Source organism: Natator depressus, chromosome 6, assembly GCF_965152275.1.
Source record: "Natator depressus isolate rNatDep1 chromosome 6, rNatDep2.hap1, whole genome shotgun sequence".
Lineage (NCBI taxonomy): Eukaryota > Metazoa > Chordata > Testudines > Cheloniidae > Natator > Natator depressus.
Window position 1 is genome coordinate 38186875 of NC_134239.1, and position 24092 is coordinate 38210966.

The 24092-nt window shown below is 38.5% G+C and overlaps 1 protein-coding gene across 2 annotated transcripts in view; it reads left to right on the forward strand.

Annotated features, from left to right (window-relative positions):
• FAR1 (fatty acyl-CoA reductase 1) overlaps positions 1-23863 on the forward strand; it is an 81017-nt gene extending 57154 nt beyond the window's left edge. Inside the window, exons 6-12 of one of the 2 annotated variants that reach the window (XM_074955088.1) lie at positions 93-137; positions 228-355; positions 859-926; positions 2758-2929; positions 11013-11142; positions 18227-18354; positions 21069-23863. In XM_074955088.1, coding sequence (XP_074811189.1) covers positions 93-137; positions 228-355; positions 859-926; positions 2758-2929; positions 11013-11142; positions 18227-18354; positions 21069-21231 — 834 coding nt within the window. In that variant the 3' untranslated portion in view covers positions 21232-23863. The remainder of the gene's footprint in view (positions 1-92; positions 138-227; positions 356-858; positions 927-2757; positions 2930-11012; positions 11143-18226; positions 18355-21068) is intronic. The other variant, XM_074955089.1, reaches the window with a different exon arrangement.
• The last annotated feature ends 229 nt before the right edge of the window (positions 23864-24092 follow it).

The window sequence follows — 24092 nt, forward strand, 5'->3', positions numbered from 1 at the left end:
TGTAACAGTAAATGTTTGTCAAATGCAAACTATATGTTAGACTCAGTAAACTTCTACTGAAATTGCTTTTGGTTGTTTTTTTTACACAATAGGGATGGATTGATAACTTTAATGGGCCAAGTGGTCTTTTTATTGCGGTAAGTAAACATTTTAATACAACTGTCTTTGAAAGGAAACACATTACTTGAAATGTTTTATTGGTGTGTCTTCTGTTTTTGTTATTTAAGGCAGGAAAAGGAATTCTTCGAACAATGAGAGCCTCCAACAGTGCAGTTGCAGATCTGGTTCCAGTAGATGTAGTTGTCAACACAACACTGGCTGCAGCTTGGTATTCTGGAGTTAATAGGTATAGCAGGTGACAATGCAGTTCATTTTTAATTAGCCCCAAAAGTGGTTGTTTGATGTTTCTATAAACCTAACCATCTATTTAACTGCTAGTCTATAGTTTGCTTTTCCCACACTATTATGGAATTTAGTATTCATCATATTAGCCCATCAAGCGAATGGCCAGTGTCTGATAATGTGTTTAGTCAGTTGTGCAATACTGGTAAATGAGGGGGAAATTCCTTCCTGATCCTTATGGTTGTCAGTTTAAATATAAAACATAGAGTTGAAGCTTAAATATTTGTTTCATGAGAGAGAGAGAGAGAGAGAGAGAGAGAGGATTATTACTACAGCTGTTGGGAAGAAAAATGCTTGAAGTATGGAGATAAAATTAAGGTAGTTAGATTGGTCCCCAACTTTATCCAAACTCCAGAATTCAGGGGACAAGAGTGATTTGGATAAATGGTTCTGGTTTGGGCTATTGTGTACCAAACTTTAATTTATTTTTAATTAATTATGTGATGCTTTTTTCAGACCAAGAAACATCATGGTGTACAATTGCACAACAGGTGGCACCAATCCTTTCCACTGGGGTGAAGTTGGTATGCTGTGTTCTTGCTATACATGTTCTCTGTAAACTTTAATAGGAAATTTTTTATTGAGTAATAAAAGGTCCAAAATATGGCCATTAGATAATGTGTATTTCTATAAAGCCCTTGTATCAACTTTAGTAACTTCTCCGTAAGGACTTGAGAGCACTGATTTTAAAATGTTAGGATTTTTATAATCAGAAATTCAGCTGTCATACCTCTCAACTTTGCAATGTGTTCCATCACTTTTTAATTTTATCCTCTGTTCCCTGTTTCTTCCACCTCCATTCACTGTTATTTTTCTGGTGGTAGCTCTTCCCAGTCCCCCTTCACCTAAAATGAGGGAGTCCTACAGCTTTCCTAATAGTTCCCACAACCTAATCTGCCTGCAGTTCATGGGTAGAGCAAGTAAAGCACTGATCACAGGGAACAGTAGAGACTCTGTGATGTTGACACGATATTCACTGCTGGGTTTAGTGGCAGTTATGCTAAACGGATCTAGAACTTCTTGTTCTGTGTTTGTACAGTGCCTACCACAGTGGGTTCCTGGTCCATGACTCATAAGCACTACGGTAATACAAGTAACAAATAATAGAACAGTAGCCCAAAAGTGAGATCGATTTTGTACAGAGCAGCACACTTGAGAGGTATGATGGCAACTTTGCGTTAGAGTAGTCAGATTGATTTAGTTGTTTTACCTTTAAGTAGTTACATGAGGTATCAAATACAGAAAAATAATCCTTAAATTTGGCCACCTATTTTCAACTCTTAACATATTTTGAATTAGTCTAATCTGTTTCTAATGTTAAAATATTGCAGACATATGATGTTACATATGAAAATGTAAGATTTCTAACATTTTAATGCATACGTTCTTATCTTTGATCAGAAGTTTTAATAGGTTTGGAATATGTTTATTCCAAATATTTCATTTCACAGACTGCCCTGTAGCTAGTTTAAAAGTAGTTCTAAGGATTTTCTTTGTACTAGGTTTTTTCTTATTTATGCAGTTACTTACACACACACACACAGACACACACACAAAACTGAGTGCGTATATATAAATAAATAAAAACATTTCAACCATTTAATCTTGCAAGCAAATTGGTTGGTGAACTACTGGTTTTTACTTAAATCACAACTTACTTTGTGGTAAGAACACATTGTCTCCAAGAAACCAATGTGAAAAATATGGGAGATGTTTAGAAAGCTGCAGTAAATGTGCATGTAACTACTTAAGGGCCCAGTCCTGCATGTCTTTCACAGCTAAAGTTTCTGTTGACCTCAGTGAGTGTTGGATGTGCAAGAAATGCAGAATAAAACCCTAAAACAAGTTTTTTCTTTAAATGTTTAAGAAGTGAATCATTTGGTAAAATGTCTTTCTGAAATGCAGATCAAATGTTTAGAAATGCCTATGATCTGATTAAAAGGAAAGTTAAAATAATTTGTATTATAACAGATGAGGATTAGGATTATTGCTAAATATATAGCATGCAAAGCTATTTTATTTAAATTATTTACAACCAGAAGATTGAATAGTTTTTTTTCTTAAGTAGGAAAGAGGAACAGAAAGAGAGAAGCTACAGTGACGTACAGTATTAAAAACAAACAGTAGAGTTGTGGGTATATGAAGTACCTCTTGTGACAGAGTGGCAGTCCAATAGCAATTCAAGTTGAACAGTTCCATAATTTTGTCTTAGCTGATGGGGGGTGTCAGATGTTAGGAAAGTTTTATATTTGAAATAACATTAATAAAAGTAAGTACTGTACTGTAATGTACTTTGAAAACCATTACATTTTACATGGTTATTATCAAACCTATTACACAACTTTTCTTCCTCAGAATACCATGTAATTTCCACTTTCAAGAGGAATCCTCTCGAACAGGCCTTCAGACGGCCCAATGTAAATCTAACCTCCAATCACCTTTTATATCATTACTGGATTGCTGTAAGCCATAAGGCCCCAGCATTCCTGTATGATATCTACCTCAGGATTACTGGAAGAAGCCCAAGGTAATGGTGGCTAGCTCTGTCTTACCTGTTCCTCTGATGTTTAAACAAACCCATGTTTACGTGAAAATGCATATTAATATTGAATTATTTTCCAGATTTTGCTTGCTTATTAAGGTTGAGTCGTCTCTCTAAATAAGGGGAGATCCTTGAATTCAAGACTTTTTCACCCCCTACCAGTAATGAGAATGCATTGTTTGTGTATTTTTATTTTGTTCTGGGATCTGAATAATCATTGTGATGTCAGGATAACTTGAATTCAAGACCTAACTACAGGCTCTCTCGGAATAATAAATATTCAAAATATTTTGATCCTTATTTTTCCTACAGAGTATTACCTAAATTTGAGTTTCAAGATGAATCCTTTAGAACAAGCACTAAGGCGCCCCAATGTTAATATCCGTTCCAACCCCCTTTTGCATCAGTATTGGACTGCGGTCAGCCATATACTACCTGCATTATTGCACGATGTTGTTCTCAGGTTGACAGGTCACAAACCGTGGTAAGGAGGACAGTGCTAAAAGGTGGTGGAGATGATAATCGCATGAGCTTTACCTTAGATCTACTAATATAAGCAATAGCAATCAACTGGCTGGGTGTTCCGAGGGGATTAATGACTGTCTGGGAAGAGTTGACTTTGAGCTGTGCCTCAGGTTGGTAACGCTAGTCAGTCACTAAGCCCTAAGAAATGTCCTGCTCTGAGGTCGTTATTGCTATTATAAGCTGAATGTGGAGAAAAGAAATTCCACAAACATGCCACACAATTTTTATATTTTTGTTGTGGATGATGCAGTTTCGTTTCCTATATGCAGGACTTTTCCAGTTAATTAATTAATTGTATTTATCTCAACATTCCATTCAGCTTATAATATTTAATTTCTTTATCGGGCTAACTTTTTTGAAGTGGGAAAATGGTATAATATTTAGCTAAATAATAAAACTAAATTACACAGAGTAAGGTCTAAGTACTACTTCCTTTCCATTGTTCCAAACTTCAAAAGCAGTACAATCCTCTAGACTTCTCTGCTGCATTTATATGGCAAGCCTGTTTTTGGAAATAAATAATTATTTTCCAACTACCTTGCCATCATAGTGCAGAGTTGAAATAGCGTATATAATAGACAGTCATTCACTATCCCAGAATCTAGATCTTATTACGGGGAAAAACAGATTTGTCATCAGTACATAAAAAAAAAAAATGACTCTTAATGGGCCAGTAGAAATATTTTAAGATTTATTTAACATGTGCCAGATCTGCTTGACCTTTAAATTGTCTCAATAAAAGGTATCGGCAAAAGGTGAAGAGAACACTCCCGTTTGCATATATCAACATGCAGTAACATTTCTTAGATTGTAATATGTTCGGGGCACGAACCATCTTTTTTTTTTTTTGCTTGTACAAAGCATAACACAGTGGGGCTCTAGCCTCTACATGCTACCGGAAGACAAATAATAATTTCTTATAGTAATTAATGATGTATACATTTAATAACTTTCCACTCCATCTGGCTAGCCTTTGGCTTCCATTACTAGTTGGCACAAGTTAGAGTAGCCCAGAGTCTTCCAAACATGGTGAAATCTGTACAGTGAAATGTGTACAGTGAAACTGACATCAATATTGTTCTCCCTGTAACGACTTCCCTGTAGTGTGGTGTTTGTCATTGTCCTTTGCGTGCTATTTCTCTGCTATGTCTTGGAGTATTAACACACTTAAAATGATTTTCAGAAGTGTGTGTTCAACTGCGGTATCTAATATGGAAATAATGACATTTATTCCACAATGCTTTCTCATGTAATTGATGTATGATACTGCCAAAGGAGAAGGGAAATCTTAACAGAAGTAGAAGAACTTTTTTGAGGTTACTCCTACAGTTCAGACAAGTTGTATGAAATTCCCTATAGACTGTTCATCAAAGTAACAGGAGGAGCTGTGTGTTCACAGAATTCTTTCCAAATTCTTAGTCTTGCTTTACATGATCAAATCATGTTTTCTGACATGCTTCGTTTACATTTTTATTCTTGAGGTGTCTTTTTTTTGTTTCAGAATTTCTGCACTTGGAGGAAATGTTAGAAAAATTAAAAGAAACAATTTAAAACTCTTAGGTTAACCTACGTTACAGTGTCATACAAAAACTTCAGGAAGAAGTAGGGATGGGGGGGGTTTAATACTTGCAAACAGTATTACTGTAGGGCTTGTATCTAGGTCTATAAAATCATGACTGGTGTGAGAAAGTAAATAAGTGTTTACTCCACATAATACAAGAACTAGGGGTCACCAAATGAAATTAATAGGCAGCAGGTTTAAAACAAACAAAAGGGAGTATTTTTCCACACAACACACAGTGAACCTGTGGAACTCCTTGTCAGAGGATGTTGTGAAGGCCAAGACTATGACAGGGTTCAAAAAAGAACTAGATAAGTTAATGGAGGATAGGTCCATCAATGACTATTAGCCAGGATGGGCAAGGATGGTGTCCCTAGCCTCTGTTTGTCTGAAGCTGGGAATGGGCAATAAGGGATGGATCACTTGATTACCTGTTCTGTTCATTCCCTCTGGGGCACCTGGCATCGGCCACTGTTGGAAAACAGGATACTGGGCTTGATGGACTGATCCAATATGGCTGTTCTTATGTTCTTCTTTTCTTTTAGGAATTGATGTGAGACTGATCTGATTTTTATAATTATACGAATGCTGTGCTTTTTGATAAATGGTATAATAATAGTCCTTGGCAGTGCTATTGGCAGCACATCCTTAGCTCAGAATGTGCTATGTGTGAAGAAATCTGACCACTTGTATTTAAAAACAACCCCCCCCCCCGCCAAAAAAAACCCAACCCCGAACAATGCTTTGCACTTACCTTACTTGTATGTTTGTACAGTGCACAATAATGCCCTGTCCTCTAGGCATTACTGCCTTACAAATAATAATTCAGCACCTTTTATCTGAGGATTTCAGACTTACACTTACAAACACTAATTCATTAAAGCATCTCAGTACCCCTGTGGAAAGATGGAAGATATGACAGTCATGAATTTAGAGATCTATCCAAAAGCTGTTTGAAGTAGTTGTAATAAAAAATGAAGTGATAAATGTGTAGCCAGGGGTAAAAATATTATTTTATGTGATCTTATTTCAAATCCAGGTTATCTAGAGTAGAGATTATTTTAACTTGCCTGTAAAATACCCCGCACGTTGTTGATTTATTATAAACCATGAGTGAATGAAGGGTACGTTTACTCAGAAAATGGAAGTGTATTTTTCTATTGGGCATGAAAACTTTCCCTTTCAAGCCTGATGCATCTGTGAAGACTGCAAAGTTGTTGGAAAGATGTGTAGGATTTCAACTGATGCATAAATGTTGTACACTTGTATTGGAATTTTTAGCCATGTGAAAAAATGGACATAATTTAAGAAGACATTTAAAAGCTTACTGGATGCTTTAAGAAAACAATTTTAAAGAAACTAATGCTATGATTATTCAGGTCTGTCCTCAGTCACCTCCAGGTCTGTTCTCTTGGTGTTATCTTCCTAACTGAACCTTAAAACATGCTGTCAAATGGCACAACAGTTAGCATTACAGCTAATGTTACAAGAGTCCTGGTGAAACCATTATTGTATACCAACTGGTTTAAAGGGGAGAGCACAATATCTATGATCTGGAAGGTTGTAAGATGTATTCCAACTCCTCCACTGTAGCTGGCCTTACTGCTTTGCATTTAAAACTGTTATCGCATGTCTCTGGTACTTGTCTCCTTTGGTTTTTGTGTGTGTGTGTCTGTGTGTTTGTTTTTTAAAAGGCATTTTGTGATGCTCAAGCCTTCGTGTGACCAGAGTATTGAATCCCAATCCCCATCCCCATGCTTTTGACCTAAAGTGATGTCTTAGCTGTCTACCTTTTGACATCCATCCCATCTGTGCATGCATACACGTTCTGTATTGTATAAAAGCCACTAAGAGGGAATTATTGCCACTTCTAGCATCCACAACTTATCTTGGAGTTCCAGTGAAGTATAGCATATTTAGCTTGTACACAATCCCAATTTCTTAAATAGCATAAAACATAGCATATTGCCCAGCTGCACCATTCCCTACTACTCAGATACCGAGCACCCATGAAGGAAAGAAGAGACAGATATATGTGGTGCTGGAATGTGCCATGTATCTGCCTTTCCTTTGTATGAGGTTTCTATGGGTTCCTTTGATGCAACTCTTTGTGTACTTAGGCATGAATATATGCCCCTCTATATGACTACCTTCCACAGCACACTAAAACCTTACAGATATGTTCTCCAGTCATGATCATAACATTCCAGGTGTTTGATGAACTACACAGCGGTGTTTGTGGCCAAGGACCTACCAGCATTCTGCTTAATGAAACCCATAGAAGCAGTGAATTAAGTATCTAGAAGAAAAGCAGCCAGATAATGGCTTTAAAAAATTGCTTGAGATTTTTCTGTTTGGGGGATATAAATGTTTGTTTTATTACAAATTCTCTCCTGCACTTTCATTCCATGCCTTATATGAAGAAACTGCAAAAATTATGTCCTATTTAAGGTGGCAGATTTTTCTCAGTAACTCATTCTGTATGTAGAATACATGTGCAAACACCCACAGAGTTGAGAGCAATAGCAATAAAAGATTATCGAAAGGCTTATACATCAGCAGAGCTGTGAGTTAATGAAGGCACCAGCTCTTATTTTTCAATAGAACTATTTGTAACGTGGAGATGTTTTCTAGAAATGTTTTTTTTGCAAAACTTTAATAAAGCAAGGGAGCTTTGAATGAAAGTTGTACTTTTGATGACGTACATATTTGAATTGCTTAGTTAACTGTTTTAAAATCCTTGTTCATATTTACTATATTCTCTCTTTTTTCTTTTACTTAATTTTATGCTCATGAAAGTGTGGGATGAGTAGCGCTGGCCAACCACTACAAATTATTGGCACATTCTCTGTGTGCCTCATTAACCATGGCTGGCATTTAGTTCTTTAAGATAAAGAAATATATTGAAAACCTCTGATCATTTTATGGTTGCTGGGAGAAAGTCTGATGCAGTATTATCTGATCATATTGTTCTATTGCCTTGTTATTTGTATGTGTTTATTTACATATGTCTAACAATTGTCTTTGCAACAATCCAAAATATGTATTTTAAAGAAAACGTCAGGTTTATGTCTTCACAGTGGAACCTGATGCTCTTTGAGTCTCCTCAGAATTCCCACTTGCGGGTGAGGGATGGTACCCCCTGAAGTTGAATTACATTCTCTACCAAAGCCTTGTCCATTGGAGCTGCACTATTTTCTCCTGGTGATGTCATCTGCTGACGTCATCTGCTGACATTTTATTGTACATAAGGAAGGGTATTCCCTATCTACCTCAGTTCCTTCTCTTCTGCAACAAGGATCATTAGGAACCTTGCTACCTCTGCTTAGCAGATATTAACTCCCTGTTTAGTTTATCTTAGACTAAAATTAGATGGTCTCTTGTCAGAAGAAAGAAGAGCCCTTTCCCATTTGCAGTTGCAGAATGCTCAGAGCAGCCTAAGGCATTAAGCCAAGTTCTATTAGCTCATTCATTCACTGAGAATCAGACATCGTACACAATTTGGTTTGGGCGAGGCCACTCCCTTTGACAATGAGCCAGAAGAGGAACTTTATCAGGATCTCCACACCACACCACCTCGTCTGAATAACTGTGGGTTCCTCCAGCTGGGGGGATTCACTGTGGGGTGCCTAAGAGTTCAGTTTGATATGGCTTGTCAGACTGTCTCACCGTACAAACATGGCATCAGCATGGTCTCTGTACCTGGTCCCAATGACTTTGCTTCCATCACCACAACTTTCACTTCTACTGGCAGTGGCACCTGTGCAACCAGTAGCCTCACCGTGAACTCCAGTCTTGCTGATAAATCCACCAGTTCCAGTACCTGCTTAGTTATCCTTACTGGAATTGCCACTTCAGCTTCAGACAGGATGATGACAATGACTTCCCTATTAATGGGACATCAGCAGATGAAAAACTTGCCCTTCAGTGGTTTCCCCACCAGGTCCACAAGCCACTGAGCAGGACGCTGCTGAGGTTCCTGTGCAAAACCTGGATTACCTGTTTGATATCTTTCAGCCAAAACTTAAGGGTGGATTTTTTTCTCGCTATCTGAAAGTACCTACTCAGTTCAGGTAGATAGCTTGCTGACACCCTTCTCATTGCCAGTAGTCTCCTGCAGAGACAACAGATATATCCAGTTCCAATGGAGGATTTTTCCTTTTTCTCCTAGCACTTCATTCCGAGGGCATGAAAAAAAATCGGAGCATAAAGATCTTACTCAGCTCCTGTAGACAAGGAAGTTCATGATTTTCCCACAACTGGGAATGCACAGAGGTCCTTGAGGAAAGTTACTTACTAGTAACTGTTCTTTAAATCTCTTCTGTGCATTCATGCTTCTTGCCCTCATTCCCTCCTGTCTCAGAATTCTCTTCACATTTTGGGACTCCATGGTCCAGGAGAAAGAACTGAGGGTGCGGGTAGGGGTAGGGGGGTAATGGCTGAACTCCCTTATACATTGATGTTGGCCATTGACCTCACTAAAGGGTGCATTCACATAGTTCAACGGACTTTGCTTTGGTTGAGGTTCCCTGACTTAACATCAAGGAGCGCCATATACCACCTACAAGTGTGAATGCTCAGAGGCAACTCTCAAAGAAGTTATCTGTAAGTGACCTTTGTTGCTCACTGTGAATGACCATTCAACTTTCTGAAGCAAATGTTATGGTCCAAAAGCAGTTTCATATTGGTGGTGGGTTTTGTTTCTTGTTCCTCTCCATCCCCTTGTTTACACTGATCAGTGTATTCAGTTATAAGGATCGGACTGGAAATGATTGATTTGGAGTCTGCAAAAGCAGGAAAGAAATGGGTCCTTTTGTGAGCTAGTAAGGTAAAGGACGTTGGGTTGTACAAGCGTCATTTGGAACCACTTGACTGACTGACCTTGGCATTACAATACCAAGCAGAATTCGCTGTCCTGGCAAGATGGAGAACTTGCTTATGCAAACTTCCATTCTGGGCAAAACTCATTGTTTCATGGATCCATGTTCAGATGTTCTGGTCAACAAGGAATTTGCCCAGATTGATTCTTATAATTGAATCCCACTGTACTCCTAATGTTATATTTTACAGAGTGGCTTAAGTTGGGCAATAAAGGATGATAGAATATTTCTGCATATTTGGGGCGATATTCTCCAGAGTGGCTGCTTTGCACTGCTCTGTAGGCATTGCCACCTAGGAACGGATCGCCCCTCTGCAAGGGGGATGCTCCATGGCATAGAGACCTTGAACCACTCCCTATCCTGTGGCCAACAAAGTGGAGACAAAGAATGGCAGCAGGGCCAGGCCATGCATTTGCTATGTCAATCCTCTGCTACTTGAGGCTGTTTCTAGCCGTAGTAGGGCTGCTCTAACTTGAGCCAGTTCCCCTGAACTTGAACTACCAGTAGACTTAGGGAAGTGCAAATATGATCTTTTATACCTTCTTTGCATACGCTCTTCTCTTTTCTCTTTCTCTTTTTTTCTCTTCTCTCTCCCGTCGCCCCCCATCAGCCACACCATAGAATTTGGCTGTAAATACTTTCCATCGAGTTAAATTATTATGCATAAGAATAGATATTTTTATTATGAATAATAAGTCCTTTCAACCTGTTAGTGTTTTAGAATTTCAAGAAAAGCTAGTAGGAAGATGCTCTTCTAATATCTGTCTTCTTTTGTTATATTTCTTTTCTAAATACTTTGAAAGGTAGAACCATTAGAACACTATTTTAGGTTGCTGAATCAAAATTTCGGATTGCAACAGCTGGCAAAGATTGGATCTCTGGTACATTTAAAAATAAAAATATAAAATGTGCAGGAATATTCTGTTTATCTGTTAAAGGTAGTCATGCTTGGTGTGCTGGGTGATTTGGGAGTTGCTGTGTTGGTATTAATGCATTGTGTTATGGGGAAATTGAGATTGGTGGTTTGGATGGTATGGGTATGTTGGTTTTGGACATGTTTTTTTGCTATTGTAACCTGTAAATCCCTTTCCTTGGGCAATAGGATGATGAAAACTATAACCCGTCTTCACAAGGCCATGATGTTAATAGAATACTTTACAAGTAATTCTTGGATTTGGAACACTGAGAATGTCAATATGCTAATGAACCAACTAAGCCCTGAAGACAAAAAGGCAAGTAATCTTTGTGTAACTTGCCTCCTATCAGTCATTTAAGGATTTAAAAGAAGTGAATCTATTTACTTAAGACTGGGTAATGGAAGTTTAATTAAAATAAGTAATGTTTCTTTGTGATCCAGTTGGACCACCTATTTAAAAAAAATCAAACTGGTAGCTTCACTATAACTGTCTAAGATTTTTGTGTACACCATGAATAAGGTAGGTGTGTGTGTTTTCAAAGACCATTTCACCTATCAAATTTTTGCCCCTGGTGTGGTAAGGTGTAATATGGATAAAGCAGTTTTTAAAATATAAGGCAGCAGCATAACTTCATAATTTTTTTTAAAAATAACTATGTCCTTTTCATATGAGGGGGGAGAAGCTATGCTTGCTGAAACAATGTATGAAAATGGCTTCCCCCCATTTTGATAGTAAAAAATGGCTCCATACTGTGATCTGTGAGAGTAGGACAATGCGTGATTATTGTGATGCTGGCAGACCAGGTACCAGTCCTTTCCCAAGCTTGAGGCCTCAGCTGAAGACTGACAAATTCACGATGAAAAACAATGTAGTTCCCCTATGTTTTAGCATAGTTAAGATGAGTACGGGATTTATAACTGTGTTTTGTATTTAGACTTCATGAAATGCTTGTAGGATGCTGCATGTATTAATCTCACTTATCTCTGTAGTCTATGGTATAAAGTTATATTGCGTGTTTGCATTGTAAACCTCTGTAATTGTGTAGCTCACCAAACAGTAGAAGCAGCATTGATTAAGGTAAAATGCTCGTCCTGTAGACAGGATGGCCCTTTGAAGGCAAATGATACGTTGTGGAGCATTAAAGAACAGAGACTTTGACTGCATTCCTAACTCCCTCCAGGAAGGAGAGGTCTGCACATGAACTTGTCCATAAGCTTATATTTGCGGGTGAGGGCACATAAAAATTCCTGATAAGGAGCAACTGGATTTTTATTTTATGCTCTCTGGACTCGGGGGGGGGGGGGGGGGGGCAAAGATTCCTAAACATAAGCAAGAGATCCCCTGCTTCTTGGCATCGGTTAGCCCTAAAAGACATTCAGTGCTGACAGATTGCTACAACTCTCAAGCTTCTGGAACCATAGACTGTAACTCATTTGTGTATATATGTTTGTCTGCTTTAACCTGTAAATAATGCTCTAATTTTTTTTCCTAGTTAACAAATCCATAGTTAGTTTTACTGTAGGATTGGCTACAAGCATTGTCTTTGGTGTGGGGTCTGAGATACAAATTGACCCGGGGTAAATGACTGGTCTGTTGGGACTGGAAGACCTCTGAATCTTTTGTGATCTGTGGTGTATTGCAACCAACTGTCACTAAGTCCAGCATGTCTGGGTGGCAAGATAGACTGGAATGCCCAAGGCGACTGTCTGTGACTCCATGATAAGTGCTTTAGGAGGTCACATTTGTTACTGGGTTGGTGAATTCTCATTATAGAACATACCACCAATTTGGGGTGTCTGCCCTGCTTTTTAATACTCCACCCTGAGGTTGGCACGCATAGTCATGAATCACTCCAGACAGTGTGACAATTGGTGTAGTGTTTGCAGGATTCACATGCCTCAGGTCATTTGGGCTTTTAGATCATAACGCCAGCGCTGTTAAAAGTTTAAATTTAATATTGAGAGTTTTTAAGAGTTAAAGATTAGTCACAATGAGTGAATCACAGTCCTATCATAGTCTTGACACACAAGGCCTTGGAAAGTTATGTAAAAATAGGGGAATAGCCCATTAAAGCCTCAGATTAGGAACTGAGAGCTTGGCTCATAAGCTTTGACCGGGGTCCGAGGGCCCTGCTTCCCCAGACGCTGCAGGGGAACAGGCCCAATTGCAGTACCTGGCAGCCCAGGAAGTAACACGAGCAAGAGAGAATGATGGCAGAGCTGCTGATCAGGGATACCAGAGAAGCCGAGGAGGCTGAGGAGAGATCACACTGAAGACACATGGAACATATGGCAGCAGTCAAAGCCAACAAACAGATTGAAGAGAGAGCCTACCGGAGACTCATGGAACAACAAGAGAGCTCACACATTGCAACTGAAAATACTGGTGCATTCTCAGCCAATGAATAGCTTCCCCCTCCTCCCCTCCGGCACCAGGGAGTAGGAGAGAATCTGCCTGACTTACAAAGAGATGGACTGTGTGGAAGAGTTCCTACCTTTTGAAGAGTGTCTACCTTTTGAGAGATTGTATGGTATCCACAAGATCACAGAGGATAAGTGAATGCCTGTTCTCTTGACCAGATTAATCAGGAAAGCCAGAGAAGTTTTTAATGATATGGAGGAGGGTGATGCTAAGATGTATAAGAAAATTAAAAGAAAATCTATTGAAAAGGTTTGATTACATCTGAGTCCTGTCAATTGAAATATAGAAATATTAAGATGTTTGACAATATCACTTGTTGAATATCTGCATAAAATGTGTAATTTTACAAGAAAATGGATAATGGGGGCAGAAACTGAAGGTGATTATGAAAAACTCTTTGATCTGATGGCCCAGAAGCAATTGTTATGGGCGGTTATACATGAGGTGAAGGCAGCCATCTGTGACAAAAAGCCTTGCACGGTTTTGGAGGCTGCAGAAATTGCTGATGAATATGTTCAATCAAGGGCTCATGGGGGGTGAAAATACCAGGGGAAGGGAGATTCTCCTGTCCCGCATGTTAAGAGGGAGAAGGGGTGTGGGAATAAACTTAACCCCAATTTTGATTTTAAAAAAAGACCAAAGGGAGCCCAGGTTTTAAATCCCCTTACCCTAAGGGAAGGTCGGTAGTCTATCATTTTGGGGCTCCCACACATGTAAAATCAAATAGCCCAAAACGTAAGGTCACCCTACAATCCACACCCACAACCCCCACTGTGAGTGCCACTATCATTGGCCTGTGTAAATGACTTGGCTCAATACATGCCTGTTCAGTCTAGTCCAAACAAATAAAAAAATTAAATCTGAGTCTAAAAACTGTTTTCTAACATGGATTAAATAAGTGATGTGGGTGAATGCCTCAGCTGAGCTTTAATATAGTTTTCAGACAAAAATAAATCCACAATCACATTATTTAGGAAAAACCATCCTGAAATCTGCTAGCAACAATAATATTTAAAGTACAGTCTTGCTTCTGGGGACAGGGCCTGGAAAAAGATCAGGCGTCACTCTTCTATTACAATCCCAGTCTTTTTCCAAAACAAGAAAATGTTTGAGAAGCAGCTCAGAGCAATCTTTGAGACAGCAGACGTATGCTTGTTTACTCATTTCGTACAAAGTACATAAATCCAGGAACAGAGAACAAGCTCCATGTTTATCAGTCCTTGGTTGGTCTCTTTCAAGGGCTGTATTATATAGCAGTAATAAGGCTCTTGAACCAAAATTCGGAAAGTGCAGTTAAAACTAAATAACTTTAATTGCCCCGTGTCTCTTCTGACACAGTTGTCTTTGTTTAGTATGTGTCTGGGCCTTTTTGTTCTCACTAATGTGATTACATACACTCAGACTGCAGCAGAAGAAACAACCAGTTTCCGTGTTTGTTCTCTAAGTTATGTCATAACCTAACTCAGTCTTCAGCACTGATGGAAAAAGTTATGCAAAGTTTCTTGTCTTCTTCCAGAGTTACCAAGTGGTTTTCAGATAGTTGAAAGATGTTGCTAAAGCAGGAATATATGGTTCTTTTACCTGTAGAATGTCTTCTACAGCAAGGATACATTTGTGGAGTACGTGTATCTTAAGTACGTGATGTAGCACTTTGTAAACTTGGTAAGATTCACTCTGAAAAAGCACATCTAAGCCAGAGAGGCGATAAAAGTAATTATAATAAACTCAATATAAAAAGTGCAAATTATCTGAGGAACTCCAAACATTTTTATTAAATGGTATCTAAACCTCATTTACCATCAACAGAAGTAGAGTTATTTTATACTGGTTGGTGCTGAGCACCTACAACTCACCTTGGGCTGGTCTTCACTAGATGATTTCATAATGTTTGAATGGTATTATGAAGAGTTGAGTTCGCAGACAGGATGCTGAAAACTATTTATCCTGGTCAGTTGTGGCCAGCATTGTGGATGCTAATACAGTTCTTCACTAGAAGACCGTCACATTTGAACAAGAATCTTATAGGTTCATATCCATAGTACCTATGCATCAGCACAACTAATATATGTACCTAGATGGAAGCACTTTCATTGGTCAAAAATGTTTTATTTTGGTTTGGAGGCTTTGAACTGATGATTTCCTCCCCCATTTCTTTTTTTAACTAAAAATCGAGCTCTCTGTTCTTCTATTCCCTCCTCCCACCCATGCTCATTCTGGATGAAGGTGCACTAGAGCATGTGCATGCAATCGTAAATGAATGGTGAGGTGCAAAACCTGAAAGTTAATGAAAACAATTAGTAAAGAGCAAGATAAACATGCAGTGGGTAAAGCAATGTAAAATAAAAACAGTATTAAATTAACATTGATGTTATATAAAATATCCTGTGAATAATTGAGTGACACTAAATGAAAGTAACCTAGAAAAAGCAAATGATAAAGACTCGTGTTCCCAAAACCTATTTTAAAAGTTAAAATCATCCCAAAATTCGGGGTAAAGTGTCTGTCTGAAATAACGAGCAAAACCTAGTGCAGCTACTTCTCTTCCATTAAACTAGAGATGTTGTGGTGTTCTGATTTTAAGTTTGAAGGCTGTGCAGATTTTAATGGGAGAGTGGACACACTGCACTTTATACTTTTTGATCAAACAGAACAGCCAGTTGGTATCTGTGTTTTCAAACTTAATCCCAGATCATCTTCCTTAAATAAGCAATTCTGGACTGCTGGTCTCTTGTTCTGACCTTCAGGGGAATAAGAACATACTTTGGACTGCTGCAAAGCCACCAAAAACCTTTGCCCTACAGAGAGGTGTCCTAAAATTGAAGAATGTTCACAAAGTAATTGTTGAACAATTTGAAAGTTAAATAATGGAATTTCTTTCTTGATGTGAAATGAAAATAGGATTTAAAATGTTTTAAGATATTAAACTTGAATTTTGAGTGCTTTCGAGCATAATTCATATTGGCACTAGAAAGTTTTATTTCTAGATTGTTTGACAGTATATTTGCATTTTATATGCATGTCTTGAAATGTATGTTAATCTTCTCTATATTTTGAATATTTGAGTTAAGATAAATTGCTGGGGGAAGGAGGAGGAAAGAGGAGACTGTCTCCTCAGTTGTAGTGGGTTTATTTTTCCTGATATTTTCCAGTGATCCAAGTGAACTGTGAAGCTGCTTATTTTGTGAATTGGCAGCATGGATGCTCAGGAGTTAGCACAGGGGTGGGCAAATTGTTGGCCCGAGGGCCACATCGGGGTGTGAAACTGTATGGAGGGCTGGGTAGGGAAGGCTGTGCATCCCCAAACAGCCTGGCCCCTGCGCCCTATCCGTTCCTTCCCACTTCCTGCCCCCTGACTGCCCCCCTCAGAACCTCTGACCCATCTGAACCCCTGCCCCTAACCGCCCCCCATCTAACCCTATCTAACCCTCCCCCTATCTAATCCTGCCACCCCCTATCTAACCCTCCCCCGCTCCCTGACTGCCCCCCCGTGACCCCCTGCCCCTTATACAACCCCCGGCCCCGGCGCCCTTACCATTCCGTTAAGAGCAGCGTGTCTGGGAGCTGCGCCGCCTGGCTGAGCCAGACACGCTGCCCTGCAGGAGCGCACAGCCCCGCTGCCCAGAGCGCTGCTGGCATGGCTGTGGGAGAGGAGGAAAAACAAGGGAGGGGCCGGGGGTTAGCCTCCCCGGCAGGGAGCTCAGAGGCCAGGCAGGACAGTTCTGTGGGCTGGATGTTGCCCGCAGGCCATAGTGTGCCCACCTCTGAGTTAGCATAAGTAATATCAACTTTATGAATCTGGATAAATTATCAAGGATACTTTTTTTCCCAGCTTACAGAACTGTTTACTTGATTTTTGCCCTTGTCATGACCTCACTAGTTCTGTTATCGGAAATCTGTAGTATTTGTAAGTAAAAACCTCTAGAAAATTGTAGTGTGTTATGAGACTTGCCATGACTGCCATCACAGACTGTTCTGATATTAGGGAATCCAGAAATCCACACTGAAAAATTAAGTTCCTGAAGCTACCACAGTGATGAAAGAAGAAAAGGAGTACTTGTGGCACCTTAGAGGCTAACCAATTTATTTGAGCATAAGCTTTCGTGAGCTACAGCTCACTTCATCGGATGCAATTGGTTAGTCTCTAAGGTGCCACAAGTACTCCTTTTCTTTTTGCGAATACAGACTAACACGGCTGTTACTCTGAAACCTGTCACAGTGATGAAGAAACTCTCTTAGGTGGTAACCACATAGAATACATACAGAATGTAAAGTCCTACAAGTCAAGTGTGTTTTAAAAGAACTACACAGGTGACATAGAAAATGGCTGAAGGACTAAAATAACAAAATCTTAGATCATTCAGTCTATTGCGGCATTAAATAATACTAAAGAATAACGTAAATGCCATCAATTTGAATACATACATTGAATACATGGAAAACCATAGTATAAATGCCTAGGCCTCTTTAGACAGTTTGTCTACACTTGGGCTTACAGTGGTGTAGACGTGCAAGGTCCTAGAGCCCAGGCTGCAGCCTGAACGCCTGCATCACAATTAAACAACCCTTTAGCCTGGGCCCAAGTCAGCTGGCATGGGCCAGCCATGGGTTTTTATTTGCAATACAGACATACCCACTAACTCTGTAAGGCAAAGCAACATACTTCTAAGAAATTTTCCAGATGGGGAAAATGAGTCAGAGTCATTAGCTATCTTACTGAAGGTCACACATTAAGCCTGTGGTGAGGCCAGAAAAGAAAATCTAGATCTTTGAACTTTGGGGTGTGTTTTTTCTTTTTTTTTCTTTTTTTTTTCTTTTTTGTGAAAGCACAGGACACTGTTATTTCCTTGTAATTATTCTGTGATGGAGGTATCTGACCGTGACATGTCCATTTTTGTTCTTGCGTTCTGAGACTGTGTAAAGTTAATGTAATGATTTTTTTTCTTAAAAGTTTTAACCATTAGGTTCTCTTTTTATGTAGGTGTTTAATTTTGATGTTCGACAGTTACACTGGGCAGAATACATGGAGAACTACTGTATGGGAACTAAGAAATATGTATTGAATGAGGAAATGTCAGGTCTCCCTGCAGCTAGGAAACATTTGAAGAAGTAGGTTTGCATTTCAGTTATTTCTTAATATATTTCCCTTTCTGCGTATTGTTTTTCCTTCCTTGTCTACCTCAGTCCCTTCTTGCCCTATGGCTTAATCATGCTTTATTAATATAATTTTAATGGAGTAAACTATTTCCCCTCTGACAAAGTGATCAATCCATTCTTATCAGAGTTCGTTGTAATGCTTTGGAAGACTGGTTCTGTGTGGAAATGAAAGGGTCTGTCTTGTGTTCCCTCGCTTTGGAATAGAGGAGCCACTCTCTCAGTTGGTTCTGCTGTCTGCTGAGTCCTTCTGGTGTAGCTCCTCTTCTCTCCTTCCTAACCCTCCTGACATTGCCCCCAGACGCCCTATACAATGGGCAATGCATTGTTGCCATGAAACTGTTCTGTCCAGTTCAGTATTAGGAATGCTTCAGTCTGAGGTAGACTTTTCTAAATTAAACTTTCTTTGAGCTGAAAGAGTTTTGGGCTCTGGAGTGTCCTTTTTCTCAAGTCTGGTGTTCAGTCTGGACTGGGAGCCTGTTTAGCCATATACAGCCACCAGTTGCCTAGTGTTTGAAGGAATCTACTTCTTGAATCTAGGACTGATGTGGGGGACTTAGCAGAGGATTGGCCCTTCAGATAAACTACTACTGCATAGAACTGTTTCCCCGGATGGAGGACGGATAGGCTTTCACAGTGTGGGAGTAAGAGAATGGCCTGGATTTAGTATCAATGGGGAGAGAGACATTTGGCTATGACATGAAACAGTAACTGCACTGCAGAAGGTGGGCAAATACCAGCTTTGGAAAAAATGGCATGCAAAGCAATTTCGTTTCTGTTTCCTGGGTACCTGAACTTTGGCTGGGATCCTTTCTTCCATCTGCTTTCACAGTGCCAACTGGGTTACTGTCCAAATTCGGTAGTCTGTGAATTCTACCCCTTTCAATATGTAAATTTGTTAGGACTTCGTGAATGAGAGAGGTTGGCTTACTTTCTTTCTGAGTGGTCTAACCAATCTGCATGCAGAACATACCAGTTCTACACAGGTTGTAATCAGTAAGAACATTTTTACCCTTTCTGGAAGCATTTGTGGCGATTCAGGCAGAGAAGGGGAGGAGCAATGTGCTGCTTTGTCTTATCTCTAGTAAGATAAAGAAAAGACTGAGGTGCACAGCAAGAAGAGCCAGTTAAAGATCACCAGAGCTTTGTCTATTGGGGAGTTCTGCTGCCAGTTACGAAGGAAGAGTGAGAAGAGAACTTGGTGTCGTCTAGTGCCTGGAAGCACAGTAATATAGTAGCTACAGTTATGGTGCTTAGATGAATTGGACACTACGTGAAAATAAACAAAAAGCCACTAAATAACTTGCATTAAGGCAGCTTTGACTGTCTTCAGCATCTCTCATATTCAGATACTGAGCAACACTTGTTTATCACAAACTGTGAATGGCTTCCTTTGTCAGTAACTTTTCTTCTGTGTTACTATAGAGGTCCCATAGTATCTACATGTATAAAGTTGTGTTATAATCCCCACTGCTTTTTATATGTAAATCCTACACAGCTGATTATGAGAACATTTAAATATTTTTGACCTGATGTGACCGTGATATGAGCTTTGGAAATTCATAAACTTAGTCTTCTTGATATGTAGATTTCAGTGCAATGTTTACAGTGCTTAGAAGTTGTAATAATCACAATGTCTTTTTTTATTATTATGTTTGGTGTGAAGAAGGATCTGTTTGGCCAACAGAGTAGTTTTAAAATTCACCAAGCAGTTTATCTAGCTTTGTAAAGAGGAGAATCAATTTAATTACTTATGTCTACTGTAAGAACAGATCTCGCTCCAGTCAGGGAGCAAGAGAACACTTTTTGTATGATACAAATAGTGTTATAACTTTTTTTTATAGAGGCTGCAAACAGGCAAATGATTCAGCTGATCTAGAGAGTGAAGTACTATTGTGTCTGTTTGGCTGCATTTTGTTTTTGAGCTGTCTGCAATAGTCATACTAATTGTGCTTATTTTAAATAAAAAAAAAACGGAATGACGGCAGATTAGAGAAGCTACAAAGTCCTGTTACATGGTTCAGAGACATGATCTTGGATTCACACCTCTGAAGATAGGTAGTCTTCAGAGATGCATTACAAAGTAAATTAAATGTTTTTAAGCTTTTAAAATAGTCTGAGATCCTGTCTTCAAAAAGAGTAAGTCTAAAGTTATAGGTGAGTTCTAGGGTTCCCATAGCGGAAAAACCCACTTTTTCCCCCCCCCCAGCCAGCCAGTCAGTCAGTACTGTGTATCTTAAACCCGTTAAAGAAACGAATGGTGCATGTTCTGGAAACTAAGAATTAGTGTCCTTTCTAAAAATACATTGGAAAATGACCATGTGTTGGCCTTGAATTTGCTTGATAAATACCCTTCACTGTTGGCATATTACATTTCTGTTTGTTCTGTAGTACAGTTTCTAACCCAGTTATGTGGCTTTCCTCTCCATTCCTGCCAAGCCCCTTTCTCAATGATTAATCTGGACCGAGTCCCCTGGGATGACTGCAGATGAGCTGCTGCCCCTTCGTTCAGTTAATTTGGCCCACAGTGCAACTTGGGGTGTGAGAAATGTGGAATGCCTTAAATTCCATAATAAACTAGAGGTTGCACTTCTATAGCATCTTTCATCTGCAGAGCTCAGTGTTTTCTCAACACTTAAAACTTTTACATTTCTTTAATTCTTTCCTAGGTTAAGGAACATACGTTATGGCTTCAATACAGTCCTTGTGATCCTGATCTGGCGTATCTTTATTGCAAGATCACAAATGGCGAGAAACATCTGGTACTTCGTGGTTAGTCTGTGTTACAAGTTCCTCTCCTACTTTAGAGCATCCAGTACTATGAGATACTGAAGAGAAGAATTTTTAGCATTAGGACATCTATGCATATGGTGGTCTAACTGCACAAAGCCTGTAAAATGTACTTAGTCATCTCATCTTTTGTAAAAACATGAAATCATCTTAGACCTGGAGTGTGAAATATACAGTACAGTATATGTAATGTTTAATTGTGTATTCCATGAAAACTTAGAGAATAAAACAGTTGAATACTGGATCAAATTGGCATTAGACAAATGTGTTAGCATTACAAACAAAAATCTATCCACAGCAAGTTTAACTCTTTTTGGCCTGGGGAGAAACGTTTGGATCATTGACCAATATAACTGTGTAATTCTGGAATGCATTTGATTGAAATCTGCCTTAACAAGTAACTTCTAATTTTAATTTTTACTGTAAATAGGCACATTCAGTAAGAAGAACAAAATATTGACTCAGTTTGTAGACCTATTTATTTGAGACTTCTAGATTAGTGAGTTTTGTCCCGTTACAAGCCCATATGAGTGACTGTGGATCTTTGTAAATTACTGATAGCTTCTTATGTTGTTCTGTTCTTGACTTTTAGCACCTTTCCCTCACTTCCTTTTTCAAAGATTGTAAGGCTATGATGAAGACTCCTTCAGTAAAAGAAATGCATCACTCTTAATTGAAAGGCTAGTTGTCTGATCTAGTCTTCAAAATGTGTACACACATTAATTCTGCCCTTAGATACTGGCATGAAACTCCCATTAAAGTCAGTGAGAACCATTTGCATGTCGGAAAGCAGAATCAATCCTTTTATTGAAAAAAGAAATAAAAGGAAAGGAAATATGACAGTAAAAAGAACAGATGCAAGTTGTTGAATTTCTTCACACTAGATGATGGCTAGATCAGGAACACAGAGACAATGCATTAATAATTACACACCTAGTTCAAGATTAACCTCTTCAGAGGGATTTCCATATCCTTTGCTACTATTTATATTATTCATAGAATATTTTTTAAGCTCTGGTTGGCTAAGACAAATTGTATATTCTCTGTCACATACCTTGCTAAACCATTTTTATCTATCTCCAAGAATCATGATCTCAACAAAATTCTCTTACTATGTGAAGGATTGAAGTTAATGTACTTGCAAAAAACACATTAAAAATGATCCAACACAAACCTGCATTTCACTGGGGAGGTAGGGAGAAGAGGAATCCTGCACGTCTTAAATTAAGAATTTTTTAAGTTTACAATATTTCGTAGCAAACTCTTAGCTAAAATTGAAGAAATCTATTTTTCTGCATGTCTATTTTGATTTAGCAGGATAAATACATATTGAATAACTGCAAGAAACAGCTGAATTCTATTTTAATGTAACACTTAATGAATTTCCCTTTATATCTCAATTGCCTACAATTCTATTTTAAAACATTTTTAACATTGCTTTTATTTGACACACCTACACACCTACATGGTATGTTCTCATTAAAATGATCAGTTTGTGCTGTACTAAAATCCAGTATGTGTTTTTTTTGAATATGCCTGGAAAGGTACATTTTGAATTAATCATACAAAAATTACATAAAACATGTATACATATTTGTTTTCTTGTCCCATTTGAAGTAAGTGTGCAATGAGCTTATTTTGCTGTTCTTGTGAAAAGCTAACTTTAAAGGAAAACACTTTATTTCACGTGAGTGTATATCCAGTTTTGGAAAGAACAGCTTCCTTTGTTGAAGCTAAATACTCTGTAATAAGTACTTAAAACCTTGCCTCCTTTTAAAGATACTTGTGTGAATATTCTTTTCAGTGATACAAAACTATAATGGTTTCGGACCACACCATGATGTGTGAGACCTCCAACAATGGTTGAAAGTACAATAAATTGTGGCTTTTGTGATTCGAAGTGTTACACTTAACTGTAATATCCCTGATGTATTTGTCATAGCTGCCTCCCTGTACATCTTCTGTTATTGGACTTGAAAATATACTGTTAATGCAATGTAGATTTTCTGCAGAAGGTGTCTGGAATCCGATGACCCACTTTTTCCATTCTTGGTATGTGGGTGAACTTGGAAAGAGGCCCAAATGTATCAAGATTGTGAAATTAATAGTTAAACAGCTTTTTCGCTCTGTAACCATAACTTGTTTTTACATAGTTCCTTTAATGATTCCTTTAAACTGAGCAACTGAGAACTGTGAAGCCACTGAGCTGATTTTCTTGTCCATAACACTCTTTAAAGGAATCTCTGATATTGAATGAATAAATTACTGAAGTAACTGCATCATTTTGAGCATAAGGATCTCTAATCTTTCCCATGTAAACTTAACCATTTAAAAACCCCAAGCTTTTCTTTACAATTGAGACTGTTAGTTGTGGATTACTATTTTTGTTTCATACACAGACTCATCAGTCACCCTGTTTAATTCATGATAGTGACTTATCACATTAAGTACATTTATTTTGTCATTCCACATGACTCAGCCATTAAAATTGTATCTGAAGGCCCTTTTTTTCCCATACAGGACACTTTGGGTTTTTTTGTTTTATTTCATATTAATGTTTGCAGTTTTCTGTTTCCAGAACCATAAATATTAATGAGAACATACTGGATCTATATTTTGATACCGTAAGGTTAATGTGTCCTGTAACTCACTAAATAACAGTGAAATCTGACATGTTAAGTAGGAGGAAGAGCAGTCTGAAAACCGATGGTCATTAAACAGGTATACTGGTATTTAAAATATGGGACCAAGGGAAAAGTGCTTTTTCCTATAATGGGATTTTCTGCCATAGGAACAGATACTCTAAAAGAAATGTTAAATCTGTAAGCTTTTATAAGACATAAATAGAAACATTGGGTGCCTTTGTTTGTAAACCAAAAATAAACAAATCCCTTAAATATGCT